Source organism: Homarus americanus, unplaced genomic scaffold, assembly GCF_018991925.1.
Source record: "Homarus americanus isolate GMGI-L3 unplaced genomic scaffold, GMGI_Hamer_2.0 scaffold57153, whole genome shotgun sequence".
Taxonomy (NCBI): domain Eukaryota; kingdom Metazoa; phylum Arthropoda; class Malacostraca; order Decapoda; family Nephropidae; genus Homarus; species Homarus americanus.
The window spans coordinates 22953-41633 of record NW_024754472.1 but is presented as its reverse complement, the minus strand read 5'-3'; the positions used below and the strand labels follow the sequence as shown (position 1 = coordinate 41633).

At 49.2% G+C, this 18681-nt stretch overlaps 1 protein-coding gene across 7 annotated transcripts in view; it reads right to left on the bottom strand.

The window, feature by feature from the left end:
• Positions 1 to 13374, bottom strand: part of LOC121855801 — a 75268-nt gene extending 61894 nt beyond the window's left edge. The window contains exons 1-2 of one of the 7 annotated variants that reach the window (XM_042350914.1): positions 13317 to 13374; positions 11325 to 12294 (exon numbers count right to left, since the gene is read on the bottom strand). In XM_042350914.1, coding sequence (XP_042206848.1) covers positions 11325 to 11817 — 493 coding nt within the window. In that variant the 5' untranslated portion in view covers positions 11818 to 12294; positions 13317 to 13374. Of the gene's footprint in view, positions 1 to 11324; positions 12295 to 13146 lie in introns of all 7 variants that reach the window. The other 6 variants (XM_042350915.1, XM_042350908.1, XM_042350911.1 and 3 more) reach the window with 6 other exon arrangements.
• Between the last annotated feature and the right edge of the window lie 5307 nt (positions 13375 to 18681).

Here is an 18681-nt window from a genome sequence, read left to right as displayed (position 1 = left end):
GTGGGAGCCCCCACCACCACACACCGACGGTGTGAGCTCACCACCACACACCGACGGTGGGAGCCTCACCACCACACACCGACGGTGGGAGCCTCACCACCACACACCGACGGTGAGCCTCACCACCACACACACCGACAGGGGAGCCTCACCACACACACACCGACGGTGGGAGCCTCACCACTACACACCGACGGTGGAGCCTCACCATCACACACCGACAGTCTACCACCACACACACGACAGCGGGAGCTTCACCACCACACACCGACGGTGGAGCCCAACCAACACACACCGACTGTGAGCCCTCACCACCACACCGACAGCGGAGCCTCACCACACACCCCGACAGTGGGAGCCTAACCACCACACACCGACAGTGGGAACCTCACCACACACACACCGACAGTGGAGCCTACCACACACGAAAGTGGGAGCTCACCACACACCGACGGTGGTGAGCCTCACCAAACACACCGACGGGAGCCTCACCACCACACACACCGACGGTGGGAGCCTACCACCACACACCGACGGTGGAACCCATCCACCACACACCGACAGTGGGAGCCTCACCACCACACACCGACGGTGGGAGCCTCACCACACACCGACGTTGGGAGCCTAACCACCACACACACCGACGGGGGAGCCTCACCACCACACACCGACGGTGAGCATCACCACCACACACCGACGGTGGGAGCCTCACCACCACACACCGACGGTGGGAGCCTCACCACCACACACCGACGGTGGAGCCTCCACCACACACACCGACGGTGGGAGACTCACCACCACACACGACGGTGGAGTCTCCCCAACACACACCGACGGTGGGAGCTCACTCATCACCGACGGTGAGAGCCTCACCACCACACACCGACGGTGAGAACCTCACCACACACACCGACAGCGGGCCTCACAACCACACACCGACAGTGAGCCCCAACCACACACCGAGCTGGTGGTCACCACCACACACCGACAGGTGGAGCCTCACCACCACACACCGACAGTGGGAGCCTCACCACTACCACTGACAGCCTCACTACTACACACCGACGGTGGGAGCCTCACCACCACACACCGACGGTGAGCCTCCCACCACACACCGACGGTGGGAGCCTCAAACCACACACCGACGGGGGGAGCCTCACCACCACACACCGACGGTGGAGCCTCACCACCACACACACCGACGGTGGAGCGTCACCACCACACACCGACGGTGGAGCCTCACCACCACACACCGACGGTGGAGATTCACCACCACACACCGACAGTGGGAGCCTCACCACTACTCACCGACAGCCTCACCATACTCACCGACAGGGAGCCTCACCACCACACACCGACGGTTGGAGCCACACCACCACACACGACGGAGCCTAACCACTACACACCGACGATGTGAGCCTACCACCACACACCGACGGGGAGCCTCACCACCACACACCTTCACACACACCGACGGTGAGCCTCACCACCACACACCGACGGTGAGCGTCACCACCACACACCGACGGTGGAGCCTCACCACCACACACCGACGGTGGAGATTCACCACACACCGACAGGGAGCCTCACCACTACTCACCGACAGCCCACACACCGACAGGGAGCCTCACCACCACACACCGACGGTTGGAGCCTCACCACAACACATCGACGGTGGGAGCCTCACCACTACACACCGACGGTGTGAGCCTTTACACACACACCGACGGTGGGAGCCTCACCACCACCCACCGACGGTGGAGCCCTCACCACCACACACATGGGAGACTCACCACCACGAACCACTGGGAGCCACCATCACACACAGACAGTCTCACCACCACACACCGACAGCGGGAGCCTCCACCACACACACCGACGGTGTGAGCCCACCACAACACACCGACGGTGGGAGCCTACCACCACACAGGGGAGCTCTCACCACAAACGACAGTAAGTAACCACCACACACACCACTGGAGCCTCACACCACACACCGACGGTGGGAGCTCTACCACCACACTCCGACGGTGTAAGCCCCACCACCACACACCGACGGGGAGCCCACCACCACACACCGACGGTGGAGCCTCACCACCAAACACCGACGGGAGCCTCACCACCACAGACCGATGGTGGGAGTCACCACCACACACCGGGTGGGGCCTCACCACCACACACCGACGGTGGGAGCCTCACCACAACGCACCGACGGTGGAAGACTCACCAGCACACACCGACGGTGGCCTCACCAGCCACACGACCACCGACGATTGGGAGATCACCACCACAACACTGGAGCTCACCATCACAAGTCTCACCACCACACACCACAAAGTGGAGCCACACACCGACAGCGGAGCTTCCCACCACACACCGACACGGGAGCCTCACAACCACACACCGACGGTGGAAGCCTACCACTACACACCACGGTGGCCTCACCACACACACAGACGGTGGGAGCCTCACCACCACGCACCGACGGTGGAAGACTACCACCACACACCGACGTTGGGAGCCTCACCAGCACACACCGACGGTGGAGCCCCACATAACACACCGACGGTGGGAGCCTCACCACAACGAAAGTGGAGCCTCACCACCACACACCGACGTTGGTGAGCCTCACCACCACACCGACGGTGGGAGCCTCACCAACACACACACCGACGGTGGGAGCCTCACCACAACACGAAGTTGAAGGCTTTCACCACACACCGACGGTGGGAGACTCACCAACACACACCGACGGTGGAGCCTCACCAACACACACCGACGGTGGAGCCTCACCAACACCCATCGACGGTGGGTGACTCACCATCATACACAGACGGTGGGAGCCTCACCAACACACACCGACGGTGGGAGACTCACCACCACACACCGACGGTGGGAAACTCACCACCACACCGACGGTGGGAGCTCACCACCACACACCGATGGTGGAGACTCACCACCACACACCGACACAGGGAGCCTCACCACCACACACCGACAGCGGAGCTTCCACCACACACCGACAGCGGGAGCCCCACAACCACACACCGACGGTGGAAGCTTCACCACTCACACACCGACGGTGGGAGCCTCACCATCACACAGACGGTGGAGCCCACCACCACGCACCGACGGTGGAAGACTCACCACCACACACCGACGTTGGGAGCCTCACCACACACCGACGGTGGGACTACCACAACACACCGACGGTGGAGCCTCTCACCACAACACCGAAAGTGGAGCCTCACCACCACACACCGACGTTGGTGAGCCTCACCACCACACACCGACGGTGGGAGCCCTACCAACACACACCGACGGTGGAGCCTCACCACAACACAGCGACGGTTGGAGCCTCAGCACCACACACCGACGTGGGAGACTCACCAACACACACCGACGGTGGAGCCTCACCAACACACCGACGGTGGGAGCCTCACCAACACCCATCGACGGTGGGTGATCACCACCATACACAGACGGTGGAGCCTCCCACCACACACCGACGGTGGAGACTCACCACCACACACCGACAGGAACCTACCACACACACCGACGGTGGGAGCCTCACCACCACACACCGATGGTGAGACTACCACCACACACGAAACACTGGGAGCCTACCATCACACACCGACAGTCTCAAAACCACACACCGACAAGGGAGCCTCACCACCACACACCGACAGCGGAGTCATCACCACACACCGACGGTGGGAGCCTCACCAACACACACCGACTGGGAGCCTCACCACCACACACCGACGGTGGGAGCCCACCACACACACCGACAGCGGGAGCTCTCACACACACCGACAGTGGGAGCCTAACCACCACACACCGACAGTGGGAACTTACCACCACACACCGACAGGGAGCCTGACTACACCGAAAGTGGAGCCTCACCACTACACACCCGATTTGGAGAGCTCACCAAAACACACCGACGGTGGGAGCCTCACCAGCACACACCGACGGTGGGAGCCTCACCACACACACACCGACGGTGGGGGCCTCACCACCACACACCGACGGTGGAGACCACCACCACACACCGACGGTGGAGTCACCACCACACCCGACGGTGTAAGCCCCACCACCACACACCGACGGTGGGAGCCTCACCACCACACACCGACGGTGGGAGCCTCACCACCAAACACCGACGGTGGGAGCTCACCACACACACCGACGGTGGGGCCTCACCACCACACACCGACGGTGAGCCTCACCACCACACACCGACGGGTGGAGCCTCACCACCACACACCGACGGTGGGAGCCTCACCACAACACACCGACGGTGGAGCCACCCACCACACACCGACGGTGGGACCTCACAACCACACACCGACGGTGGGAGCCTCACCACCACACCGACGGTGGAGCCTCACCACCACACACCGACGGTGGGAGCCCACCACCACACACACCGACGGTGGAGCCTCACCATCACACACCGACAGTCTCACCACCACACCGAACAGGGAGGTTCACCACCACACACCGACGGTGGGAGCAACCAACACACACCGACCGTGGGAGCCTCACCACCACACACCGACAGAGGGAGCTCTCACCACACACCGACAGTGGAGCCAACCACCACACACCGACAGGAACCTCACCACACACACCGACAGGGAGCCTCACTACTACACCGAAAGTGGGAGCCTCACCAACACACACCGACGGTGGTGAGCTCACCAAACACACCGACGGTGGGAGCCTCCCCACACACACCGACGGTGGGAGCCTCACCACACACACCGACGCTGGGAACCTATCCACCACACACCGACAGTGGGAGCCTCACCACCACACACCGACGGTGGGAGCCTCACTACACACACCGACGTTGGGAGCCTAACCACCACACACCGACGGTGGGAGCCTCACCACCACACACCGACGGTGGGAGCATCACCACCACACACCGACGGTGGGAGCTCACCACCACACACCGACGGTGGGAGCCTCTCCACCACACACCGACGGTGGGAGCCTCTCCACCACACACCGACGGTGGGAGCCTCCACCACACACCGACGGTGGGAGACTCACCACCACACACGACGGTGAGTCTCCCCAACACACACCGACGGTGGACCTCACTACCACTCACCGACTGTGAGAGCCCCACACACACACCGACGGTGAGAACCTCACCACCACACACCGACAGGGGAGCCCCACAACCACACACCGACAGAGGGAGTCTCACAACCACACACCGACAGTGGAGCCTCACCACCACACCGACAGTGGGAGCCTCACCACTACCTCACCACTCACTACTACACACCGACGGTGGGAGCCTCACCACCACACACCGACGGTGAGCCTCACCACACACACCGACGGTTGGAGCCCACCACCACACACAGACGGTGGGAGCCTCACAACCACACACCGACGGTGGGCTCACCAGCACACACACCGACGGTGGGAGCCTCACCACCACACACCGACGGTGGGGGCCTCACCACCACACACCGACGGTGGGAGACTCCACCACACACCGACGGTGGAGCTTCACCACCACACCTGACGGTGAGCCCCACCACCACACACCGACGGTGGGCCTCACCACCACACACCGACGTGGGAGCTCACCACCAAACACCGACGGTGGGAGCCCTCACCACACACACCGACGGTGGGGCCTCCCACCACACACCGACGGTGGAGACTCACCACCACCACACACCGACGGTGGGAGACTCACCACCACACACCCACGGTGGGAGCCTCACCACCACGCACCGACGGTGAGACTCACCACCACACACCGACGGTGGGAGCCTCACCACCACACACCGACAACATTAATATGACGATCAGACACCACTAATTTTACCTGATGATTAAACACTAACGCTACCTGGGGGCGTTAGGTTTACAGGTGAACAAACAATGTATATATACAGTGCTGGTGTACAAACAATGTATATATATAGTGCGGAATTTACAAACAATGTATATATACAGTGCAGGTGAAAACAATGTATATATACAGTGCAGGTGTACAAACAATTTATATATACAGTGCAGGTGTACAAACAATGTATATATACGTGCAGGTGGAAAACAATTTATATATACAGTGCTGGTGTACCAAACAATGTATATATACAGTGCAGGTGTACAAACAATGTATATATACAGTGCAGGTGAAACAATGTATATATACAGTGCAGGTGTACAAACAATGCATATATACAGTGCAGGTGTACAAATAATGTATATATACAGTGCAGGTGTACAAACAATGTATATATACAGTGCAGGTGAAAACAATGTATATATACAGTGCAGGTGTACAAACAATGCATATATACAGTGCAGGTGTACAAACAATGCATATATACAGTGCAGGTGTACAAATAATGTATATATACAGTGCAGGTGTACAAACAATGTATATATATAGTGCAGGTGGAAAACAATGTATATATACAGTGCAGGTGTACAAACAATGTATATATACAGTGCAGGAGTACAAACAATGTATATATACAGTGCAGGTGAACAAACAATGTATATATACAGTGCAGGAGTACAAACAATGTATATATACAGTTCCAGAAATCAAACAATGTATACAGTGCAGTGTAAAACAATGTATATACAGTGCAGGAGTACAAACAATGTATATATACAGTGCGGGTATCAAACAATGTATATATATACAGTGCAGGTGGAAAACAATGTATATATACAGTGCAGGAGTACAAACAATGTAAATATACAGTGCAGGTGTACAAACAATGTATATATACAGTGCAGGAGTACAAACAATGTATATATACAGTGCAGGTGTACAAACAATGTATATACAGTGCAGATACAAACAATGTATATATACAGTGCAGGTGTACAAACAATGTATATATACAGTGCAGGAGTACAAACAATATATATACAGTGCAGGTGTACAAACAATGTATATATACAGTGCAGGAGTACAAACAATGTATATATACAGTGCAGGGGTACAAACAATGTATATATACAGTGCAGATGTACAAACAATGTATATATACAGTGCAGGTACAAACAATGTATATATACAGTGCAGAGGTACAAACAATGTATATATACAGTGCAGGTGTACAAACAATGTATATATACAGTGCAGTGTACAATGTTTATAGACAGTGCAGGTGTACATTGTATATAGAGAGTGCAGGTGTACATTGTATATAGACAGTGCAGGTGTACATTGTATATAGACAGTGCAGGTGTACATACAATGTATATTGACAGTGCAGGTTCAATGTATATAGACAGTGCAGGTGTACATTGTATATATACAGTGCAGGTAGTGCAAACAATGTATATAGACAGTGCAGGTTACAATGTATATAGACAGTGCAGGTTACAATGTATATAGACAGTGCAGGTGTACATTGTATATATACAGTGCAGGTGTACAAACAATGTATATATACAGTGCAGGTGTACAAACAATGTACATATACAGTGCAGGAGTACAAACAATGTATATATACAGTGCAGGTGGAAAACAATGTATATATACAGTGCAGGTGTACAAACAATGTATATACAGTGCAGGTGTACAAACAATGTATATAGACAGTGTAGGTTACAATGTATATAGACAGTGCAGGTGTACATTGTATATATACAGTGCAGGTGTACAATGTATATAGACAGTGCAGATGTACAATGTATATAGACAGTGCAGGTGTACATTATATACAGTGCAGGTGTACAATGTATATAGACAGTGCAGATGTACAATGTATATAGACAGTGCAGGTGTACAATGTATATAGACAGTGCAGATTACAATGTATATAGACAGTGCAGATGTACAATGTATATAGACAGTGCAGATGTACAATGTATATAGACAGTGCAGGAGTACAAACAATGTATATATACAGTGCAGGTGTACAATGTATATAGACAGTGCAGGTGTACAATGTATATAAGACAGTGCAGATGTACAATGTATATAGACAGTGCAGGTGTACAATGTATATAGACAGTGCAGGGTACAAACAATGTATATATACAGTGCAGTTATACAATGTATATAGACAGTGCAGGTGTACAATGTATATATACAGTGCAGATGTACAATGTATATAGACGCTGCAGGTGTACAATGTATATAACAGTGCAGGTGTACAATGTATATAGACGGTGCAGAATGTATATAGAACAGTGCAGGTGTACAATGTATATAGACAGTGCGAAATGTTATATGTGATATTATATAGACAGTGCAGGTGTACAATGTATATAGACAGTGCAGATGTACGATGTATATAGACAGTGTGTGTAAACAAATGTATATAGACAGTGCAGAAGTATTACAAACAATGTATATATACAGTGCAGGTGTACAAATGTATATACAGTGGTGTACAAACAATGTATATAGACAGTGTAGGTTACAATTTATATAGACAGTGCAGGTGTACAATGTATATAGACAGTGCAGGTGTACACAAACAATGTATATATACAGTGCAGGTGTACAAACAATGTATATAGACAGTGTAGTTTCAATTCATATATAGACAGTGCAGGTGTACAATGTATATAGACAGTGCAGATGTACAATGTATATAGACAGTGCAGGTGTACAATGTATATAGACAGTGCAGGTGTACAATGTATATAGACAGTGCAGGTGTACAAACAATGTATATATACAGTGCGGATTACAAACAATGTATATATACAGTGCAGGTGTACAAACAATGTATATATACAGTGCAGGTGTGCAAACAATGTATATATACAGTGCATATTACAAACAATGTATATATACAGTGCAGGTGTGCAAACAATGTATATACAGTGCGGTGTACAAACAATGTATATATACAGTGCAGGTGTACAAACAATGTATATAGACAGTGTGAGTTACAATGTATATAGACAGTGCAGGTGTGCAATTTATATAGACAGTGCAGGTGTACAATGTATATAGACAGTGCAGATGTACAATGTATATAGACAGTGCAGGTGTACAATGTATATAGACAGTGCAGGTGTACAATGTATAGACAGTGCAGGTGTACAATGTATATAGACAGTGCAGTACAATGTTTATAGACAGTGCAGGTGTACAAATAATATATATAGACAATGCAGGTGTACAAACAATGTATATATACAGTGTAGGTGTACAAACAATGTATATATACAGTACAGGTGTACAAACAATGTATATATACAGTGCAGGTGTACAAACAATGTATATATACAGTGCAGGTGTACAAACATGTACAGGTATATATATACAGTGCAGGGGTACAAACAATGTATATATACAGTGCAGGTGTACAAACAATATATATATACAGTGCATTTGTACAAACAATGTATATATACAGTGCAGGTGTACAAACAATGGTAAACAGTAAGTCACCAAGGACAGTACAAGAGCGCCACGCCTCTAGGACATGGCCGTGTGTCCTGGTCAAGGGTTGCGGTAGTGACAAATGAGACAACAAGTATAGGAATGTAAGTGTACACAACCTCTCTATAGCTCAGCTTTCTCACACCAAAAATACCCGAGATGTGGTCCACTAAGCATGCAAGAAAACAAACAAGCAATAGGACCAACTATTAAGTACGGTAGGTTAGGTTAGGTTATTCGTGTGGCTGTAACGTACAAATCAGAGTTTTATCGCGGTTGTTTATATAATAGTGTAATTACCGTAGTTATTGAAACTCGGTAACAACAACATACTGTACTGATAGAGATTATCTCCTTTGCTGATTTTTAAAGTCTACTTACTAACATACACATATATAGTAATAGTTGCCCCTCGTGTAACAAGGATGGCCGGCCCAAGGGCCACCTAGGCGTGAATTTGTTTAAGGTGTAGAAGCTGTCGCCAACACAACAACCACACCCTGAGTTAACAATGTAGTGATGGGTTGTCAGACCACAGCTTACATCTCAGAAACAGTCCAGACCTGACCCAACATTAGGGGGGTCAAGTGTAAGGGTAACCCTCGCGGCTGCCCAAGGGTTACAAATCAACCAGGCTCCCCTCCACATGTCACACGGCCCCAACAAACATAAGAAACCACCTGCCGAATCTCCCAATATACACAACTACAGTACATCTCAGATAAGGCCCAGACCTAACCTCACATTAGCCAGTTAAAATGTAACCCTGGGCCAAGTCAAGGCCACAAATCAACCAGAGCCTCTCATGTCACACGGCCCCACTAACGATGTTAACAGGCAAGCATTCATCTGAAGATTTCTCCAGAATATACAACAGCTTATAGTCTCAGAAAAGTCCAGACCTGACTCTACATTAGCGAGGGCAAATGTGGAGACCCTTCGCCGCCACCACCGAGCAGCTCAACCTGGCGGCTGGTCTTCCAATATATAGGACGTCCTAGTCCGTCCTCCCTCACGAGTGTGTCTTGTAACCAAGAAGGGCCAGCTACTACGTGCCCAGTCGCTCGAGAAAGCCCGCCACTAAGTGTAACGAAGTCTCAGCCGGGTCCGTCGACAGAGTGCTGTCAACTCAACGTGTAACAGTAAGTGCTGGCTGTGTAGACGGTAGGAGTGCGGTGATCCGAACCTCCCCAGCAATCGACTTAGTGAAGTGCCCATTCTATTGTGAGGTTAGGTTTAGAATACCATAGTCTATCATAAATTGTGTACGAACCCCCCCTCATTAATCCCCTATTGAACTAGTAAAATAAAGCTGTAACACGCATTGGTGTTTTATACACTTGTACTGTGCCTGTGTTAATATACAGTGTTAACATCACACCCTCGAGACACGCTACCATTTCCTCTCGCTATAATACTCTACTACTATAAACTCCTAGCTTACCTCTTCATGTGAGATTTTGTCTCATTATAACAAGCTTCATGACCCAGTGTCAAGGAATAATCCGAGAAGACCCGACAACTCCACTGGCTAACCATTACCCCGGAATACAATCCGCAAATCGATTAACATCCAGGTTTCCAATTACTGCTGGGTAGACAGAGGCAAATGGCGTAAAGAAACTTGCCCATAGTTTCACCCTACCCGAGGATCGAACCCAGGTCCGCTCGCTTGCGAGGCGAGCATGCTGACCATTACGCCACAGGTCGCCTCGTATACAGTACATATGCACGTACACACACACGCACTCGTAACTACGGCTTAAACATGACATTAATCACTGACATTGCCGAGTGTTCACACAATAACAAAGGTTAAATAACGCGCCTGTCAGTACTGTACCTGGTGCAGGTATTATCACCCTGGCAGTAGCGACACTTGGGCAGGACAAGGAAGAAAGGTATCGTTAACACTCACCTGGGCAGGTGAGTATAGAGCGTGGTGTGTGGGGCGGCGTCTCCCCCACCAGGTAGGCTGACAACCTGTCCTGGGCGAGTCTGTCCTCCAGGGTCATGGCTGGCATCACCATGGGCGGCTGCCCTAACATTATAGGCGGCGAACCTAGTGCCAGTGGCGATCCAAGTGTCAAGGGTGGCGAGCCTAGAGCCAGTGGGGGCAGCTGGGCGCGCGTCACTGGAGGTAGCGGCCTGTACCTCATAGAGCCCCAGAGATCCATGAACCGTGACTGTCCTGCTACCCGCGGTGGGTGATGCTGAGGGCATGGGTGAACGTGGGGGATGATGGCGGTGCGCGGGGCGTGGTGGTGGAGGAAGGTCGTCGGGTGTGGCAGAGTGGCCCGCGGGGTGGTGGAGGCCTGCCACGGGCTGAGGTACCGACGTTCACTCTGTGCCCGACGGACCGTCACCTCTACCCGACGGCGGGCGGGCGGTGGTGTTGCTGACATGTTCATTGTTCACTTTCGGTCACTAACTTCATCATCAAAATATGTAAATTCTTTTCACCTTCATGCACCATTATCATCACTATCACCTGTTCATTCTTCACTTTCCTTCACCATCATCATAATTTAACAGTTTATTTTTCCACCTCTTATTAACTATCATTATCACTGTCAGTTTATTATTCACCTTCCTTCACCATCACCGGTTCACTATCACCTCCTTCACTAGCTTTTGTTATCACTCTCTCTTGACACAGCCAATAACTCACTGCTTTTCCTTCACTGTTCACTGTCCCACCTTATATTTGAATATTTACTTTGTATGTTCACTATTGACATGTGTATTCACCAGAGCTATGTCATACGTTCACTGTTCACAACTAGCTGTTCACTAGCCGAGTGTGTCGTCTGCTGAACCGAAAGATGAGGTTACTGCTTGTTCAAATGTTCAATTACTGTACTGCTTTAGGCCGACAGCTGAAACAACTATTATCTAATTAAAAACTTGTAGATGATAAACTGTTGATATTAAGTCCGTATCTTCAAAAAATATTATTAATAGTAGTAGAAGAAACAGTAGTAGTAGTTAATTGTAGTAGTAGAAACACTAGTAATAGTAGTAGGCCAAAACTCCCTTATTGTTCCCCAAACTATAGTCACACCCATTCACAGCTGGGTCGACAGGAACTGACAGTGAGGCGTCATCATGCTAACAGGAACTGACAGTGAGGCGTCATCATGCTAACAGGAACTGACAGTGAGGCGTCATCATGCTAACAAGAACTAACAGTGAGGCGTCATCATGCTCCAGGAACTAACAGTGAGGCGTCATCATGCTAACAGGAACTAACAGTGAGGCATCATCATGCTAACAAGAACTAACAGTGAGGCGTCATCATGCTAACAGGAACTAACAGTGAGGCGTCATCATGCTAACAAGAACTAACAGTGAGGCGTCATCATGCTAACAGGAACTAACAGTGAGGCGTCATCATGCTAACAGGAACTAACAGTGAGGCGTCATCATGCTAACAGTGAGGCGTCATCATGCTAACAGGAACTAACAGTGAGGCGTCATCATGCTAACAGGAACTAACAGTGAGGCGTCATCATGCTAACATGAACTTACAGTGAGGCGTCATCATGCTAACAGGAGCTAACAGTGAGGCGTCATCATGCTAACAGTGAGGCGCCATCATGCTAACAGTGAGGCGCCATCATGCTAACACTGAGGCGCCATCATGTATTACACAATAGAGTTCATAAACATTGCTAATAATACAAGAAATTCAGCATCATTAATACAGTAATTAAAATAAGCTTCAAAATAATGATTACTTTTCTTCTATTTTACACATTGGAAGTTAGTAAACGTCTTCAGTACTGATGACCATACCAACAGCACATTGTCACCGTCCATACATAGTCTCCTTACACCGCTTCTCAAGGTGTTATCGTCTGAAGTCACAGCACGTGGCCCCAGGTCTCAACACACTGCCGCTACACACCCTCACACCTCGGTAGTCGTCAGCTGACTGGTGTGGTACAGGTCAGGTGCACTGCCGGTGTACGACTTCACGTTACGGATGTTTACACCTGAACGGCGCCGGGCATTCCTGGCCAAACTGTCGTACAGTATCAAGGTCTCGGCGATAGGAAGTGGCCAATTGAAAGCTATTAAAGGCGTTGAGAATTTTATCCGTCGATAATCTAAAGACGATTTTAATGGCCTTGAAGCGAGACAAACAGAGGGACGGGGTATATTGCATTGTATAAGAAAAGAATTCTATGGACTTAAAGTTTTGTACCATGAACCTCGGCAACTTTAGTTAGTGTTAGTTTATAGAGATTTATATTAATACAGTATAATCATAATGCGTGTGTGTGTGCAAGTATACAAACAGGATAGTGAAAATGGGTCCCATAGGCATGACTACCCGTTAGCATACTGTACACTGAGCCTTCGGTTCAACAGGAGGCAACATGGCCGGTACTGCTCTCGACAAACAAAAGAAAACTGTAGAAGATTATTTATTTTTACGACACAGTCAAGGATGGTAGGGAAGTGGGATGTTTTGTTGGCAGATAAAGTGGAGATAATTTGAGAAACATTTAAATGAGATAATTTGAGAAACATTTAAATGATTCAATTTTTCAAGTGACAACCCGAGAGAGAGAGAGAGAGAGAGAGAGAGATACTGCAGGAGCTGAAAGAAACAGATATATACTGCAGGAGCCGAGAGAGACAAGGGAGACTTACCACACAATAGGTAAACTCCCTTACAATAGACAGGAAGCGCTGCCACAGTACAGTACCTACGAGCCAACACTAAATTGGTGGGTGAGAGAGAAGTCAAGGTTAGCTGCCGTGACCTGTACTGATGATACCCTGAACTGTTCTCTCCTGTGTACTGTTGGTTACTACTACTACGAACACTGCTACGTCTACCACTACTACTACCACAACTACCATCACAACTCCAACCACGACTACTATTACTTTTGTTACTACTACTTTATTACCTGTTACTACCACTACTGTACTTATTCCTACTACTATTACATCTCTCAGTAACCTACTATCCATACTACTATTACTTATACAACAACTAATACTCTAACAACTATTACTACTGTTATTATTACAAACACGGCAATAAACACTCATCAGGATAAGCTTATGGTATAGATATATTACTCAATCAATAAATGAGCAATAAAACAAGAGAAGAATGAGTTGATAATTAGCTAACCTGTTCTCCCCCCTCCCCCTCTCTCTCACATGATCATTTTCTTAAGTGATTTCCTTCCAACACTAAATTATTCATCGCTATATAGGTTACTTTCAAGTGAGGGGTCGTCCACACTCACGTTAAAGATCAATGTCGAAGTGTTTATTTTTCCATTGGTCAAGCGTGCCAGAGTAGTCCAGCGTCAATATATTTCCCTTTATTTTTTTCCACCTTCTTTTCCTCCTCCATATTCTTCTTCATCTCCTCTTCCATCATCATCATCTCTATCTCCATCTCCTCCTCCAGTTTCTCTTCCTCCATCTCCTCCACCTCCAGAAATAACCGTGTGCTCCCAACCATTAACCAAACAATTAACACTGGCTCTCTACTGGAAAAGGTCAGCGTTGCCAACCTTTTGTTCTCCTCAGACGTTTGACACACTGACAGATGACGTAACTCGGGTGACGGGTGACTTTCTTGGGGGGAGTGAAATATTCAACCTTTTTCTCGTGGGATTTTCGTCAGTTAATATTCTTCGATAATTTTAAAGGTAAAATATTAAATAATCACGGTTGTAATTCTTTTCATATTTTTTTATCAATACCTGTATTGATAAATTCACCTGATTATTTACAACCAACTTTTTTTTTTTAAATCTGTGGCAAGATATTTTCCGTCTATTATCTTAACTAACATTTAAGTTTTTTTGTTATTTGAAGGGTGTTTGATTTATTTGTTTTTCATGTTACGACGAAGCCACGAAGTGTGTGTGTGTGTGTTTATGTGTCAACCTCGTGTTTACAATAAGCTTCCTAAATCTGCCGCCAAGGACTCTCACCACCAACACACACGCTGCTCTCGGAGTCCCCTTGTGCGAGGTATTGACAGTCGCTATAGTGAACCTTGGAACCTTTCAAACTCCCTTACTGGAGTTAGTTTGGGTTACATTAAAGGTTAGGTTAGGTTGCAGCTGGATAATGTTAGGTTAGGTCTGATCTAACCTATTCTAATCCAGATTCAATAAGTTGATTCGGTCTCGGTTGGGTAAAGTAGTGTCAAGTTTCAATACGTTTAAGTATGCCTTGGTTAATTCTGTTAAGAGGTCGAGAGGTGGTGGGCGAGAAATGGTGGATGGATACCTTCACACATTACACCAGCTCTTCACCTTGCGGGACGCCGGGGAACCAAAAGTCAATATTGGGCTGGCTACAGAGTCGTCCACACCGAAGACGAATAGATGTTGGGAGATTACCTGACCTTGTGCCACCTGCCTGCCTCCACACCCCCCTTCCCTCCCCTACGTCCGTCTCCATCCCTGCTTTCCCCACACGCCCACGCCACTCTCCTCCTGCCTGCCCTCCCCACACGCTCACTTCTTCATTGTCATCTTGTTCTCGCCGATGGTCATGCAAGACTTCAACTGAAGCCGAATCTTAAACCCGAAACGCTACAGATGAGTGAACAATGTGGCTGGATGTGAACACGAGATTTTTTTTATATTTAGAACTCGTGAAAACCAACCGATATACACGTGGCTTTGATCCTGAAATAACATGGTGTACTACAGGTAACAACTTAGCGAAAACATAAGTGCGTTGCGGGAACACTTACATACTGTCTACAAAGATTAAATCATATGCTTAAACATACATGGTTAAATATGTACAAAAGCACACAACACGGCAATGCATTACATAATAAAACAGAACACAACAGACAACACAACACAACAAAACATAATACAACAGACAGACAATGGAGCTTTATTAGATAGCCTCGGCCAAGGTCTTACACTGGCCGGTTTCTCCCGATTCCACGCTACACCAGAATCTGTACCGTAAACATATAATAATCACATGAACAAGTCACACCTTTTATTTAACCTCAAGAATACGGTCGTGGTATTTCATTGCATGCATGCTGTCAGGCCTGTGGGACCCGCTTCTACTTTTCAACGCTTGTTCAACCTCAGTCACGTTGTTAGGTATCTATATACTGTACAGTATAGTAACGACTCTATGTTGGTGCATAACACGGATTGAAACCTGGTATATACGGTATACTTACGTGTGTATGTATGTATGTGTACGCATGTGTACGTAGTGTATGTACTGCATGTGTGTGTGTGTGTGTATAGAGGACACTTCGGACTACCTCGACTGGTGGTTAACACTCTTGACCATCACCCGAGCGACACACACGGTCATATTAAGTCACAGTACTGAGTATAATTTGTTGGGAGACTGACCAGTGGAGATTATGTTGCGGTGGTGACCATGTTCCTGTGGAGGGAGGGGGGAGCGAGCGAGTCGTGGGGAGCGAGCGAGTGGGGAGCGAGGGAGTCGGGGTGGGGGGAGGAGTCTGGGGTGGGGGAGTGAGGGAGCTGGGTGGGGGAGGAGGGAGTCGTGGGGTGGGGGAGCGAGGGAGTCGTGGGGTGGGGGAGGAGCTGGGGTGGGGGAGCGAGGAGTCGGGGTGGGGGAGGAGGGAGTCGGGGTGGGGGAGCGAGGGGAGGAGCGGGTGGGGGAGCGAGGGAGTCGGGGAGCCAGGAGTCGTGGGGTGGGGGAACGAGGGAGTCGGGGTGGGGGGAGCGAGGGAGTCGGGTGGGGGAGTGAGGAGTCGTGGGGAGGAGCGTGGGGTGGGGGGCAGGAGTCGTGGGGGGAGAGGGAGTCGTGGGGTGAGAGTCGTAGGGCTGGAGGGAGGGAGGGAGCGAGTCGCGGGGTGGAGGGAAGAAACTGACTAGACCAACACTTATCACTTGGTGGCCAGGAACCTGGGTACTGAGACGAGGACGTTATGGTCAACTGAGGTAAAATATAAACTTAAATATGGAGTAAAATTTATTAACATTAATAACATTTAAAACTACATTTACAAAGACATTTATTACTTGTCCTTCACTAAAATATTATGTTAAGACATTTATTGAGGTAGTCAGGAGCTTGGGGAAAGAGTGGGGTGCTGATGAGCTGACTATACTGACGATGCTGACAGTAACGGTGGTGGACAGAGGCAGCTACTTGGATGTACCCGCATTGACTCTTCGCCGCCACACCTGTCCTGAAAAAGAACAAGTTATGTATTAATGTAGCGCTCCTCACCTGGTGAGAACACGGCCAGGTGGAGTTTATTTGGATACACGTACAAACATTATGTACTTGAATATATGGACAGTAGACAGTGACCGTCAGTATGAGACATAAATGACGGTAAAATTAACCATCCACAATACCTTCATTTGTTGTACCGTACAGTTGCCTCCATTCCCGCCTTTAACAGTGAACCTTGTCTCCTGAGCAATGTGGCATCCAACCAAACGAAGGTAGTAAGGACAGTGAATCAAACTTTGATAATTTGTTCTAATCACATAACCATGGGGAGGGCGACGAGCACGCGATGGGTTTCAATGTTTAACAACACTCGCCTTTCATTTCATATTTATGTCAAGTGTCAGTAGGTGTATACCGTATATCTCCAACACTACAGGCGATAATTCAGATATTTACACTGGTTCACTCAAACTAATCATCACATGAGGTTTGCCGATTCAGTCTTACCGATACCCTTCGCTTGGCTGGGATATCACATTGCTCGGGAAGACCGGGTTCACTGTTAAGATGTGGGAGTTGAGGCACCTGTACCTAACCGATGTCTTCTGCAAAATTCACAAAACTAATTCCCGTGAACATATCCAGAACATGACAATCTTACTCAGCCTCGACGGTATCAGTATATTCAACGCGGCCTGTCTTCAACACCCTGGCATCTCTCCTCCCGGTTCGTGAGTGAGTGGCTGTCTGTCCTCCCTATCACTATAGCATTATAGGGTACAGTCTGGCCGGAATTCGACGGCCAGACCAGCTGGGTACAGATGACGACACCTGGTGGCCAGCTGTGCAGATCACGGCCACTTTCACACTGTCTTCTCAACTTGATACACCATCTTAAGCAACGGTTGTATCCCACCAGCTGCCTCCACCTGCCTGGCCCTTCTTCCACCAACCCCTTCATTCCACCCGACTGGTTTTTCAAGTCTTCCCTGGTCCTCCAAGACGCTTCCCATCTTTCGCCCTTTATGGCATTTTGACCCACCTTCTGATCATCGTCTCCACCACTTCGCCCCGCCACCGTCTCCACCACCTGC